Below are 18712 nucleotides of genomic sequence, written 5' to 3' on the forward strand. Positions count from 1 at the left end.
CAGCCTGGGTAACAGAGCGATATTCTGTCTCTAAAACAATTTTTTAAAAAAGGTTATTTAACTTGATCCTTCACATTGGATTGACACAAGAAATAAATGTGAGGTGGGCTTGAAAAGAGCAGAGATAAAAATCAAGGTGAATTTTTATGTTTGACTATATTCAGTGGTAACACTGCATAAAAAGATGTCCTAAAGGCCGCAGGCAGTTCAGAAAAGTATTATTAGAGAAGGAAACAGAAAAAGCAAAAATATCCTACTGTATCATGGACTCGATAGGAAAGTCATTATTTATTTTTGTTAAATATAGATAATACCTGTTTTGCATGTACATTCTGCTTTTATGTACATTTGTCTTTTAAAAAGTCTTTCTGTATTTTAAGAATACAAAACAATATAGCCTATAACATTTAAGTATCCAATAGAATTTTAAAAAAAGTTAAATTGGTATATCAGAGGACAGAAACATCGTAAATTACATATTGTTGTATTTTTCTCACACAGATTATTTGCCACTGTTAACTAGTCCCATTGGTTTGTTTAAATAATCACATTTCTGTAATAGAAAAGTAAAGAATACACATTAAGAGATAATTTTGGGAAAACATTCACTTTTATATTTTCACATTAAAGTAATAACAAATGTGTACAAATATTTCTTTTTTGTTGTTGTTTTGTTTTTTGAGACGGAGTCTCACTCTGTCATAAAGTTTGGAGTGCACAATCTCACTGCACCCTTTGCATCCCAGGTTCAGGCAATTCTCTTGACTCAGACTCCCGAGTAGGTGGGATTGCGGGCAAGCACCCACACCCAGCTAATTGTATTTTTTTAGAGAGACAGAGTTTTTGCCATGTGGGCCAGGCTGTTCTCGAACTTATGGCCTCGAGTGATCCACCCGCCTTAGCCTCCTAAAGTGCTGAGATTGCAAGCATGAGCTACCACGCCTGGCCATATAAATATTATTTTTGTATTACTTTTTTTGGAAGACGGGATCCTGACTGGTTGTGTTTCATGTTGGTACACTAAAAGTGTTGGTCATCCTATACCAAAGATGTGGCTTAATCTATTCTGTATACTTGAGATATATAGGAAAAAGTAAAGTTTAAATAAATGTAAAATATTATGTTTCAAATTCACCCTTTTTATTTCCTAGAAAGTGAGTTTAGTGAGCTTAGAGGGCAAATGAAAGGGCAAAACCAAGTAACATCATATTCCTCTCTAATGTTTGTTACATACTTGAAGCTGTTTAGTTCTCCTGTTTCTATTTCAGGGCAGCTCTACTACCCCCCGAAACACAAAACAAATAAGCATCCCCCTCAAAAAAAACAACCACCACACAACCTACTTAGGTTTACTAACAAAAGCGTCAAATTGACAATGGGGCATTAGAAGTTGTATAGCCCTTTTCCTACATATTTATATCCTGATGTTTACTTTTTTTTTTCTCCTTTCTTGATTTATCTACCTGTTCCTTATTTTATTGGATAAATTAGAGAAGTTATGTAAATAATGCTTTTTGTTTTTGTTAGTTTCTCTAAATGTTATCTCTAGGACTCATTTACTCTCCAGACTTTTCCGAACTGAAAATGCAAAAGTTGATGCGCTGAAGCTGTTGACATGTCTAGCTTTTCAGCATTTTTTCTTTTAATAAAGTAATTTTTGAAGTTGGAATGTAAATTTTGTATTTCCTTGTGTTATATACTTTGAAATGGAAGTTCTTAAAACAAATTAATTTTAAGGCTTTTTTTCCCCCGTATCACACTGGAACTTTGCTGCAGCATTGGCTATAAAACCAAATTTAGGATAACAGTAGTCTTTTTAAAGGACATTCCAAAGGGTTCTCTAGGGTCAAATAATAAATGAAATGGCTTATTCGTTCAGCAGTCATATTAATACACATCTAGTACTACTGAGTACTAAACACTAACTCCTAATGACAGTGTTTCCTATGTGCCAGACACTATGGTATATATCTTATATAGATCTCTTTTAATCCTTACAATAATCTTAAATAACCTTATATAGTATTATCTCCATTTTACAGATGGGTTAAATGAAGCTTAGTGAGAGATAACTTGCTAGGCAGAAGTTGAGATTTAAATCCGTGTTTGTTTACCAGCCTGCTATGTAGTACATGAGGAAGAGAAGGGTTTAGTCCTGTTTCATCCTTCTTAAACATCAAGGTGTCATTTACAAACCAGTGATTCTTACCTGCCAGTTATTTTCAATAATATGATTCCATTATTATCATACTATCGAGTATCATCTTGTATTAAGAAATTACAGAGATCATTACTATTATTTTTCTCTGTTAGGCATCTCCAAGAGTTACTGTTGATGACTATTTAGTAGCAAAATTAGCAGATACTTTGAATCATGAAGATCCAACCCCTGAAATCTTTGATGACATTCAAAGGAAGGTATCATTATGTACAGCATTTATCATTTTATCTTTTTTGAGAAAAAATACTTTTATGTAATGTAATTAGTTTTTAAAAACTTTTTAAAAGTAGAGTGGTATTAAAAAGATAAGCTATGGAAATTATACTTCTCAATTCCAGAAATGTAAACCAGTATTTTTGTTTATTTCTTTAATTTTCTGAGGAAAATCATTAAGTTGGGTTGTTTTATTTGAATTTGATTGTAGAGCTAGGTATTCTAGTCTCAGAATTTGATGAATTGATGCCATATAAATAAGATGTCTTTCAAATTCATTTTAACATGAGCCTTGAACCTTTACATGTACTTGTTTCTTAGAAAACAATTCCTAGAACATGCTGTCTGTGACTTGTGTTGCAGTAGGATTTTTTTCAATATAGTTTAGTTACTGGAGGGATCAGAGGAAATCATTAGTTGTGAAATAGTCTTATTGCTGACAGCTTGTAACTATGATACATTATGGCAAGACCTCAATGTGTCTTTTGGTGAAATTGTATTTTGTAAAAATCACCACATACCTGTATTAATTGTTGAATATCTTGATTTATTTCACCAAGGTATATGAATTGATGCTACGAGATGAAAGATTTTATCCTTCCTTCAGACAGAATGCACTTTATGTGCGCATGTTAGCTGAGCTTGACATGTTAAAAGATCCCAGTTTCAGAGGATCCGATGATGGGGATGGAGGTAAGGTGGCACTCATTTTACACGTATATGCATATATATTTATATATATTCTGCTTACCAAAAGAGCTTTTGTGTAAGTTAAAAATGTTGTTGGAGTTCAAATATAAACTGTAATATATTTAAAAATCTACAAATGAATGACAAAGTTTAGTGACTATACTAAATTAAAATGTTGAAAATTTAATAATGGATTACAATATAACTATAGAAGCCTTGAATTCTTAAAGAAGAAGGTTTTCTTCAGGTGAGTCACTAGAATATTTTTATGGCAGTTTCCCTTTTACGAGTAAGTAACAATATTCATGATTAACAATACAATTATTGAGAAGATTTAATATGCAATAAGTAATGACTCAGAGTATATCATAAACTATAAAGCATTATAAAAAAACTACAGTTTTAAATGTCTTTAATTGTATACTTTTCCAAATTCTACACAGTGTGAGAGACTTTTGAGCTAGAAAAAGCCGCAAGAGTAATTTATTCCAACCTTCAGTTTTTTCAAATGAGGATAATGAGATCTATTAACATGTTATAGTGAAAAAAATGGTTTAAGAGTCAGAATATTTAGATTTTACTCCCATTCTACCACTTACTACCTGTGTGATGTTGTCCAACTGCTTAAATTCTTCAAGCGTCATTTTTCTGAGTTGGTAAATCTGGAATAATATCCTCATAATATCTTACATTAGTCATTGTTAGGTTTAAATGGAATTATGCATTTGATAATGATTTATAAAGTAAAACACAAGTATCGATTTTTATTAGTAAATAGTGAGTTATATAAGAATAGTGGGAGGGATAGCCTTTAGAACACAAGTTTCCAAATTCTTAGGCCCAATGATCATTAACTTGTGATTCAATTCAGAAGTATTTATTAAGCTCTAATTAAATATCTAGGGTTTGATGATCTTTCTGGTATGTTCTACCAAGTAAATGAATGAAGTCAATAAAATGTAAATGGTAAAGATTTAAGTATTTTAAGAAAGTGCTTCAGTTATGACTGTTTACATATGAATAGGTTTTATGGCAAGCACACTTGGGAACGGAGATAAAATAGAGCTGTTAGGTAGTGAGCACTGCTTTAAAAAATACTTCTATTATGGAAGTCTCCCAGCCTCCCCTCTCCTCCACCTCCTATCCCTTTGTCTACACTAGTGAGATTTTGTTTTTTAAATAATCTAAGAAATCTAGTTACTGAAGTTTACATTTGAAATTTAGTAACTTTTGTTTTATTTATCTGATGCCTTGGGTTTTTAAATTAATACTCTTTCAAGTTTCTTATGTGTACAACTGGAATAATCTATTAACTGATTTTGATTGCATAATTAAGGAAGATTTTTTAAAAAAACAGAGTTCTTCTCTGAGTTGAATAGTAAAATTTTATGTACCTCTAGTTTGTTGTATATATCTGTACTTACTGTCTCTGTTGAAAAATGTTCTTTTATAGAGATGCTATGAAATTTGCAATACCAACTCTGTCAACTAACCATCCTAAAATGACTATTATAAAAGTTTTTGTTGTTTATACTAGTTTTATCTATTTTAGAAATTTCTTAGTGTTTGTGAAGTGGATTTGCTATATGACTCAGAAAGAGAGAAGACAAAGTCATAACCAACTAATTGTGTGGGATTCTAAGTAATGTGTAATTTAAACTGGTGATAGTAGCAATATATTCTGTGGAAATAATTTTTGATCCTGTAACTTAAGAATGCTTCCAGTCTTTTAAATGGATTTCTAGCTTCCATTCATATTTTTCTAGCCAGTCTGTCTTCTTCAGTACAGCTATTGGAAGCAAACTATAAGCAATCTCAAAATTCCTAAAATCATATACTGTACTTTTTTAAAACATGAAGTACATTAAAAAAAATTTTTTGGAACTGGTTTTGATCTGAAGTAAATATGCTTCTCTTATATATCAGTCATTGAGTAACCCCTCACATTTGAATCATTGATTGCAGTTTGAGATTATATACTTATGTATCTTACTGTCTTTCTAGGACATTGCTGTCTAATATTTGTTTCCTAATTGATGAGTTTTATACTGTGAAATTACCTATCCTTTTTTTTGAAACCATTCGAAAAAAGTATATGGAGTGATGGGTATAATATGAAACATTACTATTTAAAGTAGCTGTCAGCTTTGTTGTCTTTGTCAGTGTTTACGTTTTAGGCCACTGGTTTACCTTTCTCAACTAGTAATGCTTCTGATATACTTCTTTTTATATGATTATTTAATCAAAAATAGGCCTTTCCACTTTTTTTGTTATAAATTAGTTTTCTGACTTTTAAAATTAAGCTGCTGAGCACTACATGCATTTTTTAGACGTTCTGAAATTTCAACCACCTTTTAGACATTCTGAAATAATTATCTCACCTAGGGATTAATGTACAGCTGAATTTTTTTAAAAGTAGTCTACATTTGAGCCTAAAATTAAAGGACCAAGTCATATCATATGATATAGTACTGTATTCTCTGGTGGTTTTTCTTTGCTTGAGTAGAAATTTCATTCCTATTTAACCAAACTTAACAGTAGGTAGAGAATTAGCTGGTTGGCTTGCTTGTGCTTACTATCTCTCCTCTCTCCTTTTCTCCTCATTTCTTCCTTTGCCCTTTCTCTTTATTCATTATTACTTTCTGTAGTTATGAAATTATTTTAAAAGTAGATATTTTCTCCTTTATTAAAACAGTCTCATAGGCTTTTAAAACTATATGAATTATGCTTTCCTTTTTAAATTTTAATCTCAACATTATTTTTCTCACCATGTTGAACAGTGCTTTCTTTTGTTTTCTAATATTTGTAGGTAGTCATCCAATTCTTGATTAAATGTCGACCAAGATTGATTTTATACTGTATTTCTGGATCTTCTTATTGTTGATCGAGAAAATAAACTATGCCCTATTTTGCTCCCAAATTCTCCTTTAACTTGACTTGTCTTTGGTGGGAAGATTTAAGAGGTGGGCAGACTACAGAAGAGGTAGGAGGCATATAATTGAATAAGGAGGATAGAGAACTATTTTACTTATTTTAAGTATCACCAAGGGATAATCCTAGGTGAAATTCCCATTTTTTATGACCAAAGGGCTGAAGAACCGAGAAATGTTCTTGAGCATTTAGAGTAAATTTGGAAAGCAATATCAGCTGCCTACTTGTAGAAATAATAGTTTTGCTTTTTTGAAGACCCATTTAGAGAACCAAATTCATAAATAACCTCTTAAGTCCTCGAAACCATATATTAAACTGTGTATGAATATTGCTTTACCATAGATTTGTTTATGTGTTTAATAAAGGAACACCTTAATTGGTAACTTAATTTTCTTAGATTTATAATAAAACTCTAAGGGAAAAGATTATTGTCTGACATTAATGTTAATAATCTAACATTGATTTATTCTCTAACATTAATTTTTCCTAGTTGCTTTTTAATTAAATGGAATTGCATATGCAGTTTTAACTGTCTTTTTGTCTATTAGTTATATATTGGGTTAAAAATCTGGACTTCCAGTGTTTTCAAGGAAATCTATCAGCAAGAATAAGAGGACTTAATAGACCTATTAAAAATAAGTCTGTTTATCCCTCACACTACAGACTGATTTTATTTGTAATCTTTCTTAATCCAGTGAGATAGAAGTTACAAAATAGTGCTGGTGTTTCCTAATGGGCCTCATTCTGCAATGTTTTCCTCATGCTTATATTGTATTAGGCAACTTATTTGATACCATGAGAATAAAAGCATTTAATAATTACTCTCCTGAACACGAATGCCTTTTTGATTTTTGGCCAGCTATCAGGTACATACTATATTGTCACTTAAATGCCTGGCTTAGAAAACCGTGGGACTTTAAGGGATCAAGTTTTTGGGAGTATTCCACAATTTTTTTTATTATTTATTTTTTTTTTTACTATTATGTTATATCTTGGCTTATGTGACTTTCATTCTTGGTGTTTGAACCTTAGATAAAACAACCGTTTTAAAATTTTTTGCTGTATACTAAGTTGAATTTCCCCCCTGCAGAATCTTTTAATGGGTCTCCTACAGGAAGCATAAATTTGGTAAGTACTATTATGGGTAATTTATTAAAGTGACTTGAAAATAATGTAAAAGGCTGAGCCTTAACAATGTAAATAAATGATATATAAAGAAGGCCCCAAATCATCCTTTAGCATTGTAAAAAGTTAAGCTTTTAAAGAAATGCTAAGTTCACATATAAGGCATCTATGAATTAGAACTTAAAAATTATATTTTATCGTTATTTTAAAAATTGGCTTAGGTTATACCTGCATAATTGCTTTTCTGCATTTTATAAATAAATTGATTTCATTATTTTCAATTCCAATATTTAGCATGTTTAAATTACTGTGATTACTAAATTGCTATGATAGGCAATAAGTTCGTGACACATAAATGTTTATATTGGAATCAGTTTTTTTCTCCTCTTGTATTTAGAAAGAAATATAAAACTAGTGGGGATAACCAAAACCAAATAGATATTTCTTTAAGTCTACACTAAAACAAATTCAGGTCATTGTAAACAAAAAAATTTTTTTCTAAGTTTAGACAGTTTTACAGCAACTACATGCTTAATGATTAGAGGTTAGAATGACATGTTTTTAGAATCTCATCTGTCATTGGCATTTTATATATTCAAGGTACAGTGTAAAGTAAGGAAAGTTTTAGTTCTCTTATATATTCAGCCTTGCCATTGAATAACTTATTTTCTAAGATGCTGTTAGGAAGAAATATTAGTGTTCTATGAAGGTTTCAGTCCAGTTTGGCTGGGTTGGTGAGGGGAAAAACAGGTAAGGTGTTGTTTGTTTTGTTTTTCCTCCTACCTGCATTACTTTTTCTTTAGACCTTTCGTAATAGCTAAATGTTTTAGAGGTTAGTCGTCTTAGGTGTTAGCTGTACTACCATGTTTACTTCTAAAATAACCTATTGAGTAAATGTTCTGTTACTGTATTATAACCTTTAGTAAAACACTAAAGCAAATCTGTGGTACAATTGTCAGATACTTTGTAACTTTTAAAATATTTCCTAAATCATTTGGTGTCATTACCATTTACTTGTTATAGTCCAGAGCTTTAAACTAAAAGGAATTGCTCCTAGAGCTTGAAGGAAGTGTTAAAAATAATGTTCATTATATAGAAAAGTTTCTAAATGTGACAAAACCATTCCTTAGTTTGAAATTTTTTAGTATTCACATTTGTAGTGCTTGTGTAAATGTTTAAACATTAGTAAAAATTTTTTTTTTCTTTATTCCATATCTGGGATAAATGCTTTTCCAAATAAGATAAGTCTCTTTTGTCACATGGTAATATAAACCAGAATAGTCTCTGGATCAAAAAATGGTCATACTTGAAGTCAGTGACTTGGAGTATTTTATTATTCCCATAAATCTATTTAATTCATACTTTTTTTTGTTTGTTTGTTTTTTGTTTTTTGTTTTTTTTTTTTTTTTTTTTTTTGTGAAGGAGTCTCGCTCTGTCGCCCAGGCTGGAGTGCAGTGGCGCGATCTCGGCTCACTGCAGGCTCCGCCCCCCGGGGTTCACGCCATTCTCCTGCCTCAGCCTCCCGAGTAGCTGGGACTACAGGCGCCCGCTACCTCGCCCGGCTAATTTTTTGTATTTTTAATAAAGACGGGGTTTCACCGTGTTAGCCAGGATGGTCTCGATCTCCTGAACTCGTGATCCGCCCGCCTCGGCCTCCCAAAGTGCTGGGATTACAGACGTGAGCCACCGCGCCCGGCCTAATTCATACTTTTAAGTAGTTGGACCATGTAGACAAATTTTAGTGAATATCTGCATTTTAAAAATAGCTTAAGATTGTAAACTAGATCACAATAGTTTATTCCAATATACTAAATAAAGGAGATATTTAATGTGTTTGGTATTTTACTCATTTTGCCATTGGTAGCTTGGTAGGTAAATTACAAGCATTTCCTTTAGTGCCATTTTGGTTGTGTTTGATGACTGTCATTGTAAATTTGAATTTTCAATTTTTGTCTTAGTGTTAAAAAACACTTTCTTACAAGGAGTTTAAGAATCATAACTTAAGGAGTACTTTGCAGATTGTGCTTATTTCAATATAGCATTAATGTACTTGTTTTGAAATCACATTTCTCTTTTAATACATTCCTAATTCAAATATAGTTTTGTAAATATTATTTTACCAATTGTAACTTTATAGTCCGCTTGATATTTACGTGCACTATAATTGTAACTAATGTTTTTCCAAAGTTTTCATCGTATATAATGAAAATAATATTTACTAATTGCATATTTTAAAAGAGATAAAAAGACATTTCTCCACAAAGCCTTTTTAACAACTTTTGGATTGCGTAGTATGAGATGCTAACATGTTTAAAGAGATAAGTACATTTAGCATGTTAAATGTTAACATACAAGGGAAGGTTGCCATTATTAATAATGCTTTTTTTAAAAAATAGATTATTTTATGTTACCCGTGCTGGCTTATAATTAGAAGAAGTTATAGTAGATAATATGAATTTGGTAGAATATTCCATTTCCTCTGAGTCTTCTTTCACATAAAAATATTAAAGTAAAGGTTTTGCTATTTCTATCAAAATGATTTCTTGAGCACATAAAAATAAACGCACTCCTTTTTTTTTTCCAAAGCATTTTCATTCACAGTATGTCTTGAAAGAGATGTAGAGCAGGTATTAGCCCCATTTTACCATTGGGAAAACTGAAATCCGAGAAAGTAGTTGATATTGTTAAAGTCTCTTAAGGTATTGGTAGTAGAGCATGGACTAGATCTAATTTAATTTGATGTCTTTGCAATTTGAGTTGAACAGGGAAGTCTTGTGGATTATCTGTATAGAATTATCACATTTTGCTTCTCTTTACAATCAGTTTTTAGTAGATACATTATTTGACCTTTTTAGAATGCAATTGCCTTAATTTAAGTGACTTTGTGTCATATGGATGGTTGCTTTTAAGTCATTTAGATGACTCTTTTAGTAATAATAATACTACATCAGGGCTCAAAAGCCCATTCACGTCCTATTATTTTTAAAGTGTGAAATATATCTGAGTTATATAATATGAATATGTGAAATGTGTGAATAATATGAATACGTGAAGTATGTCTAGATTATATATGTTAGACCAAGACCACTCCCAGGCTCAGTGATTTGCTAAGAAAACTCACAGAACACACCATAGTCTTACTCATGGCTAGAATTTCTTATCATGAAAGGTTATAAAGCAAAATCAGCAAGACAACACGTGTGAAATATTGCCACCAGAAAAATTCATTGGAGACTAAATGTACAGGTTTTTTATTGGAGGCAGATTACATAGCACATACCAAAATTCTAGACTCCTAGAAGGAAAGCAGGTGTTCAGCATAAACATTTCTTATACAGATAGTTTAGGTATGGTAAACCACTCTTATTGGTTAGAGAATGCTGGGAATCTTCCCTAAATTTAAGTTCCCAGATTCCATACAAGGGACAACCTTGGAAGCAGTCTTTTCTAGGCAGAGCAGTTTCAGGCTGCCATGTTAACTCTGCAGCCTGCTTTAATTATTTGATTGTGTTCCTTTTTATATATGTGTGTGGATATATGTATATGTGGCAAAAACAGTTTCGACCCAAAGGCCGTAGTTATACAAGATTCATTTTGAGTCAATCAATAGGAATTTATGTTTGTGGAATTGTTTTTGAAAACTAATCATTTAAAATCTATCATAGTCTATGGATTCACCTCATTTAATAAATAATCAGAATATTAGCTAACAGTTGTTACATTAGGCAGTTTTCTAAATGTCTTACATGTCTTATTTAATCTTCACCTAATTCTCTGACTTAGGTAGTATTCTCATTTTACAGATAAGGAATCTGAATTAAATTTAAAAATTATTTCTATATTAACAAAAGAATTAAGCTAAAAAATACAGAGCTGGTTCTAGTATATTTCAACATAAATGTTAACATAAGAATATGTCTACTTATTTTTATCTAGATTTTCTTGCCATATAAGGACCATAATTGAAAAGTAGCAAGTTACAGTAGATGGACAAGCAATTAAGGGAGAAATAATCTAATATATTAAGTTTATTACTAAATTATTTTGTTTTATTGTTTCTTAATCTTTGCTTTTTTTCTGTTAGCCTAAATGGAAAAGATTATTGTGTATGGAGGAGATGGAAGGTATACAAATAATATATAGTTTACATGCATGGAAATGAGTAATTGTAATGCATATATGCTGTAGAATTCTTTGACTCTTTTTTTCCTATAAAATTTTAAAAGTTTGTTTCCTGATTTTTTTTTTCTCAGTCTTTAGATGACCTTTCAAATGTTTCTTCTGATGACTCAGTACAACTTCATGCCTACATTTCAGACACTGGTAAGAGAGTTTGAAGTATAATTATTGCATTCAAACTATGTATTATTATATCCCTAAATAATTTTCCACACTTGATTTTTACTAACCATTTTTTTGTTCTCTAGTCATATTTTTATTACTTTTTTCTGCAGCATGTCCTTCATTAAATTCTATTATATTTATTTGCTTATGTATTTGATCTCTCTAAGATTGTCACTATCAACATTTGAAAATGCTTATATTCTAAGTGTTTTACTATTTCTAATAAACTCTGAAACCATTCTTTTCCTCTTTGTGCTTGAGTCTAGCTGATAGTTGTCTGTATAATTCTCGTTAAATCTTTTCTGGAGAGATCTTAGTTCACGATTAGTTTTCATATATACAAAGTCAGGCTAGATAACTGGGGTAAATGAAGCCCCCGGTATAGGGGTTTGCAGAACTTCAAGAAGTGCTTGAATGATGAGGTGAGAAACCTCTAAAACTTTGTGATCATTCAGCATACATGAAGAATTGTTAGTAAATCCAGGAAAAATAACCAGTTTTCGTCATTGCTATTGAGTTATTAGATAACACTAATGAGTATTAAATAATGATAGTTTTCTTATCTGACCTCTCACTGTTCTTAGAATATAGAAGTGTATTTGTCATGTTACATACTGAAGTATAAACATACTGAGGTATATACCTCAATTCAATTTCATGCTTACGTTTTAGACACTGAAGAGATTTTATAGTCTAGTCTAGTCTAGTATAGTTTAGAAGACATTAACTTGTACCTTTTTTAAAATAGATCTTCATTTCCTTTTTCTTCTCACTGGAACTGAAGTCTCAATTTACATTTGTTGCCTGCCAGATTTCTGGAAGAAAACAAGTATTTATTAGCTTCTTAAAATGTATGGAAGCACTGTGCTAGGCATTTTTAAGAAATTATTTCAGGCTGGGCTTGGTGGCTCACGCCTGTAATCCCAGAACTTTGGGAGGCTGAGGCAGGTGGATCACGAGGTCAAGATATTGAGACCATCCTGGCCAACATGGTGAAACCCCGTCTCTACTAAAAGTACAAAAATTAGCTGGGCATGGTGGTGCGTGCCTTTAGTCCCAGCTACTCGGGAGGCTGAGGCAGGAGAATCGCTTGAACTCGGGAGGTGGAGGTTTCAATGAGCCGAGATCACACCACTGCACTTTAGCCTGGCGACAGAGCGAGACTCCGTCTCAAAATAGAAAAAAAAAGAAGTTATTTCTTCCTGACAAACATATGTAAATACTGAAGAGGCAGCATAGTATAGTGGTTAAGAGTATAACTTTTTTACTGAATTGCTTGGGCTCAAACCTCAGCTCTGCCAGTTAATAGTTGGGTGAGCCATCCAAAATTAAGATCTAGTTAAAAAAAAAAAAAAAAGCTGGGTGAACCTGAGTGAGTTCCTTAACTTCCTTGTACCTCAATTTCCTTATCTGTAAGATGGGCTAGTAATAATAATAATAATAATACATAACTCATGGGGTTGTTATGGAACTAATTAATTACATTAGTAATTATGCATGATAGACATATTTGATTGTTGGTTCATTAAATACTTATTTTACCAACTGGACTTTAGAAGTCTCTTTGATTCAAGATCTTTTAGCATCTTTATTTCAGAAAGTAGGAGCTTATAAACTAGTTCAGTGCTACTGAAAAAATGGTCCAAGGAAGCAGTACACACACAAGAATGGTGGTCTAGTATGTGTATTGCTTCCTTCATTGAGAAATCTTTCTTTAAAAAGTATTGGCTAACTTAGACAGTATGATTAGTAATGGAGTTGATTTACATTCTGATGCTATTATTTTTTTACGTAATAAGAATTACTAGCAAATAGTTTGCAGATCGCCTGCTATGAGTAACATTGGCCTAATAAAAACAAACCCTTCTAGCTAAATCACCATCTTCACAAAACCAATATATGTAATCCCATTATCTTCCTTTAAGTCAGATTACCTTGATGTCTTCTGCATTTTTTTTTATAATTACCTCATTATTCTTCCTATTGTGCGTCCATCCTGGGTGATCTTCCAAGCCTATTGGTTTTTGACAAATCCTGATTATTCTTTCTTATATCTCTTCTCCTTTTTTGTTCCTTGCTATTCTCCTTACTCTCGTTAATTTTTAATTGGTTATGGTTAGCTGCCTTATTGGCCTCTGCTTTCTATTTTCCTTTCCCAAACCTATCTTGGACACACCTGATAAAACCATTCCTTTAATGCCATGCTAAGTCCATTGAGAAATGGTGGTTCTCTAACGTGATTAAAACGTGTTGTGCTGTTTAATTTGCATAAGTCTCTGAGAGAAAGATAACTGGACGAGATGAACAGTGAGTAACTATTGTGCTACTTATAGAGCAAGATGTCCAAAGTCTATTTCTAGTCATATACATTGTTAAATCAGAAGCAGTGATAATAGGTGGAAAGGGAATGAAAGATAATTTTGAAAAGAAAGTACAAATCTTAGAAAAAATTTTAAGAAAGTTTGGGAAGAGCTTCTGTCCAACTACTCTTGCCAATACAGAGTTCTAACTTTTATGTTATTAATTTGCCAAAAAGCTGTAGTGACCTCCTTCTGCCTAGTTATATACAAAATAGCAAAATATTAGCCCCAGAACTTGACCACGTTTATTCACACTTATGAATAAACGTAATCCATTATTACAAGATCAGTTTTAGACTTCTGGTTAGTGTGGTAGTCTAAACTGCTATGGGCAATCATGCCTTCCACACATACAAAGGCTAAAAACAGTATTGTAAGTATAGCTGAAGGGGAAAATCTACAGGTGCCATAGACCATGGGGAAAAATAAATTCAGAGAATTGAAGGGGTGTTAAAGCAAGGGGCTCATAGTAGCGTAAAGACTGGATCTTGATTTTGATAGCATTTTCCTGCCCTCAAATTTAGAAGAGGCAAGATGGGCCAAGGCCATGGGATGCTGGAGCAAAGTGCTTTACATGAAGCCTAGAGTCACAAAGGGCAGCTCGATGTCAAAGAGGAACTAGGAAAACAGCCTACCATCAGTAGAAAGAGCAAGAAATGTCAAGATCATGATTGGAAATGGTATCTGTCACCCACAAAAAATTGAAAGCCCAGCTTGCATCCTATCATGAGTATGTCTGGATTTAGCTATCCTCAAGTGATTATGTACTACAAGATCTCAAGCCAGAGAGTTAGTATTAAAATTATTTCTGAACCACTGAAACCGGCAGTTACAGTGGTGACACTTGACACTGTTCAATGTGAATGCTTCCCTAGCCCAGGGCACTCAGAACACCCAGGGAGAATAAAACCAGCTGGAAATGAGCTTACAGAAAGCAATTAATAGCAACAGAAAGAAATATGAACCACAATAAGAGAAAGCCAGCAGAACCAGCAGATAATTTGCATCCTGTGAACTTGAAGATGGCAGTCTTAATAGACTTGGCCATAAGTATGTTAAAAATATTCCTAGAGAGAAATCATAAGACAAGAATAAACAGTACGAAAAAGAACCAAATAAAACTCTAGAGAAAAAAAAAATACAGTGATTGAAATTAAGGTCAGAGGATGGATTAAGAAATAGACCAGATACAGATGAGAAGAGACTCAGTATTAACTTTTGGAGACGTAATTGTGGAGTGCAGAAAGATAAAGAAGTGGAACATCAGAAAGACAAGTTAGAGAAAATGATTTAAAATTATCTCCTTAGTTAAGATTAGTACAAAATGGGAACAGGCTTTGATTTCAGAGATTACCTGACTTGCTTGGTATGTGGCAAATTAATGCGAAAATGCTTTGAAAAAAAAAAATCCCCAGAATAAACCGCACTTGTGAACTATTGAACATATCAAAGAAAAAGAAAATTGCCAGAAGATAAATGTTATCCCGTGGCTGTTGCTGTTTAGTTGAAAAGATTTTAATTGTAATACAGCTGAAGAGTGAAGGCTAGTACAAAACATTATTTTGTTTATTATTTCTGTATTAAATTTAAGAAATTCTAATTTTACTCTCTAAGGTAACATTAGATGTAGTAACAGAAAGCTCTTTGGAAGGGAGAGAATTATAATAGGTACCACGTTGTGACTGATAGTGCCATACTGAACTTAGTTTATTTTGTATTTTAGCTATTATATGTAATACCTTATGGATGTGAAAATATGGAGGATGGGAATCTATCCTTTGGTGACATCTTCTGTCTCAGTCTGTCATTTCAGATTCTTCTTCATTTCATATTATCTGTTTTGTTTTCTTCATCTTCCTCCTTTTTTGTGTCTTTCGTTCCTCTTCATTTTGTTTTAAATGATTAGTATATGCTGACTATGACCCATATGCTGTGGCAGGCGTTTGTAATGATCATGGCAAGACATATGCATTATATGCCATCACTGTACACCGGCGCAACCTAAACAGTGAGGAGATGTGGAAAACGTATCGTCGTTATAGTGACTTCCATGACTTCCACATGAGAATCACGGAACAGGTAATGAAGTTTTAAAAACTTGTGTACTTTATGTTGTTTCTTGATTTGATTTTGATTATAAATCTGAGGATGCCCAGATAGAGTGATTAATTTAAAAAAAGGTAAGAATTTTTGGTATTTTTACCATAAATCTTAGAATTAATCTGAGCATTTAACCAGTAAATCAAATGTTGAACACTTCCTCAGTCCTAACCATCATGGACTAGTGACAAACTATCAAGAGTATGTTAAAATTAAAAATATTAAAGTGAATACATGTGAAAATCAAAGTGAATACATGTTTCTGATTTTAAAATTTGTGTGTGTGTATTGTGCTTTTCAAAGTTTTTTGGGCTTAGTTTGAAGTAGGAATGGGGATTGCTGTAGGACATTTTGTGCTTTTGTTTTTGAAGGCATAATTTAAACCTAGAAGTTATTTTAAATGGCAGTTTAATCCAGCAGTGTGACAGTGAAATGAATCCTTGTCCATTACTCAAATTATTTTGAATCACAACCTAAAATAAATTTAATATTTACCAAGTAATATTTTTAATTCTTATTAAATACAACCCTCTTGTTTTATAGAAATAATTTAAAAGTACTCTTTTAAAGATAATAAATCTAAAGAAATTATTTCCCTGTCCTATTTTTTAATTAAATATTTTCTCAACTTAAAAAAAAAGATCTTTGATGAATTGGAATAAATGATCTATGAAATTTATTTTAACTCTTAAAAAGTCTGACTCATTCAGGGCTTTTAGGTATACAACTGGTATTAAACCAATAATAGTTAAAAGTGACATCTGATTGAGTGAGCTAAAGCTTTGAAATGACATTGTACTACTTTAGAAATCAGAAAATATCTTTTTCAACTTAATATAGTTGAAAATATATAGTTGGCACCATGATAATCTTATTAAAATATCTTGGGGATAGAGTGAGATAAACTATTAATAGCTTTAAAGTGATGAAAAACAGGTTAATGTTGACCCTGAAGCCTATATTAAAAGGACTATTTTGAGTTATATTAATAAGAAAATTAAATTAATAACTTTGGACATGTGCGTTCTTCTGGTGTCAAATATAACCTTTCTTCATGTTTAGCTTGATTTGTTTGCAGAGATGAAACAATTTTCTGCCCCACATTGAAGAAATAATTGCTTTACTTTTTAAAATATTACCTGTTTGATGTTTTAAAAGCATATAGCTCATGTATCTTTTTATTCCCTCCTTACACTTTAACCAAACATGATAATTTAAAAAATAATTTGAATTGGTAAGAGTTTTATTTATTTGCAAATGAATTTACTTGCAAATTAATGAGAGTTTAGTTTAATATGAAATTTTTATTGTGTAAATAGTTGTAATTTTCTTTCTAGTTAAGAGGAATAATCATTCCCTGATTTAAATGTTCTAGACTAGAACCGTAGGCATTATGTTTACATATTGACAAATGTAAATGAAAGAACATACTTTTTAAGAAAACTTTAAGAGGACAGTTCATACAGAAATTTCCCTTTTCAATTCATTGCCAAAAATTACATGAAATTGATACAGCACAATTTCTTTTTCAGACAGCTCATGTGAGTGAAACAGACATGTTTTGACTTGGTGTTTCCTTTTGTGTGTTTGTGTGTGTGTGTGTGTGTGTGTGTGTGTGTGTGTGTGTGTGTGTGTTCTTATAAAGCCGCAGTAGTTGTCATTACCTAAGTGTTTAGATTGTTCACAGAACTTAAGAAATTAAAAACTCCTCTTTTAAATGAAAATTAGGTTTTAGTAAAATATTAAGTATCTGTAAATAAGATTTAGGGTGTTTGCCTTTTAGCTCAGCCTTATCTATATTTTAAAAACTCAAATCCCTTATAAAGTAATGGAAGAAAAATGTAATGACTTGTAATTCAGCAGTTGGTCACAGTACAGCCTGTTAACATGAATAAATGGCAACTGCATAGAGCTTTTAAAGTAAAATTATTTTAAAACAAGTTTCATTTTGTTTATATAATTTTGTGATACAACATTTTTTCCAAGGCCAAGTGCAGTGCCTCACGCCTGTAATTCCAGCACTTTGGGAGGCTGAGGTGGGCAGATCGCTTGAGGTCAGGAGTTTGAGACCAGCCTGGGCAACATGGCGAAACCTCATCTCTACAAAAAAAAAATTAGCTGGGCTGTAGTCCCAGCTACTCAGGAGGCTGAGGTGGAAGGATCACTTGAGCCTGGGAGGTGGAGACTGCAGTGAGCTGAGATCCTGCCACAGCACTCCAGCCTGGGTGACAGAGTGAGATCCTGTTCCATAAATGAATGAATGAATGAATGAGTGAATGAATGAATGAAAATCCAAGCTAAATGTATGAGCTATCATATATTTTCCTTAAAGATTTTAATAATCTTATTTGATATTTTATGGAGACTTATAAGAAAATAATTAAAATGTTAAATATCATGATTTTGGAAATGGCCTGAGCTGCTCATTCATTGATTTAACAAATATTTATTAAGCCTTTCCTATGTGTCTGCTACTTTTCTTGGTGCTAGCAACATATAAGGGAACAAGACAGACTAAGTCCTTGCCTCTAAGAGCTTGTAGTATAGTAGCTACTGTGCATTTCTGTTTTATTTGGTGAAATCTATATAGGTATAGATAAACTACTAGTGATTTAAATGATCATGTTAAATATTCATTAAGGTAACTGAGTAAAAATATGCACCATAGTAAACAAATTTTGAATTATTTTAATACAGAATTTCAAGTCTGTTCTTTAAATCTTCCAGG

The 18712-nt window shown here is 32.0% G+C and overlaps 1 protein-coding gene across 8 annotated transcripts in view; it reads left to right on the forward strand.

Annotated features, from left to right (window-relative positions):
• The window catches only part of SNX13 (sorting nexin 13), a 154306-nt gene that overhangs the window by 107432 nt on the left and 28162 nt on the right, over positions 1–18712 (forward strand). For 3 of the 8 annotated variants that reach the window (XM_055272508.2, XM_055272513.2, XM_063637044.1), the window contains 5 exons: positions 2314–2418; positions 2995–3127; positions 7146–7183; positions 11434–11503; positions 15824–15963. In XM_055272508.2, the coding sequence (XP_055128483.2) occupies positions 2314–2418; positions 2995–3127; positions 7146–7183; positions 11434–11503; positions 15824–15963 (486 nt within the window). Of the gene's footprint in view, positions 1–2313; positions 2419–2994; positions 3128–7145; positions 7184–11433; positions 11504–15790; positions 15964–18712 lie in introns of those variants that run through there. The other 5 variants (XM_055272515.2, XM_063637043.1, XM_055272512.2 and 2 more) reach the window with 3 other exon arrangements.

Source organism: Symphalangus syndactylus, chromosome 3 (genome assembly GCF_028878055.3).
Source record: "Symphalangus syndactylus isolate Jambi chromosome 3, NHGRI_mSymSyn1-v2.1_pri, whole genome shotgun sequence".
Taxonomy (NCBI): Eukaryota; Metazoa; Chordata; class Mammalia; order Primates; family Hylobatidae; genus Symphalangus; species Symphalangus syndactylus.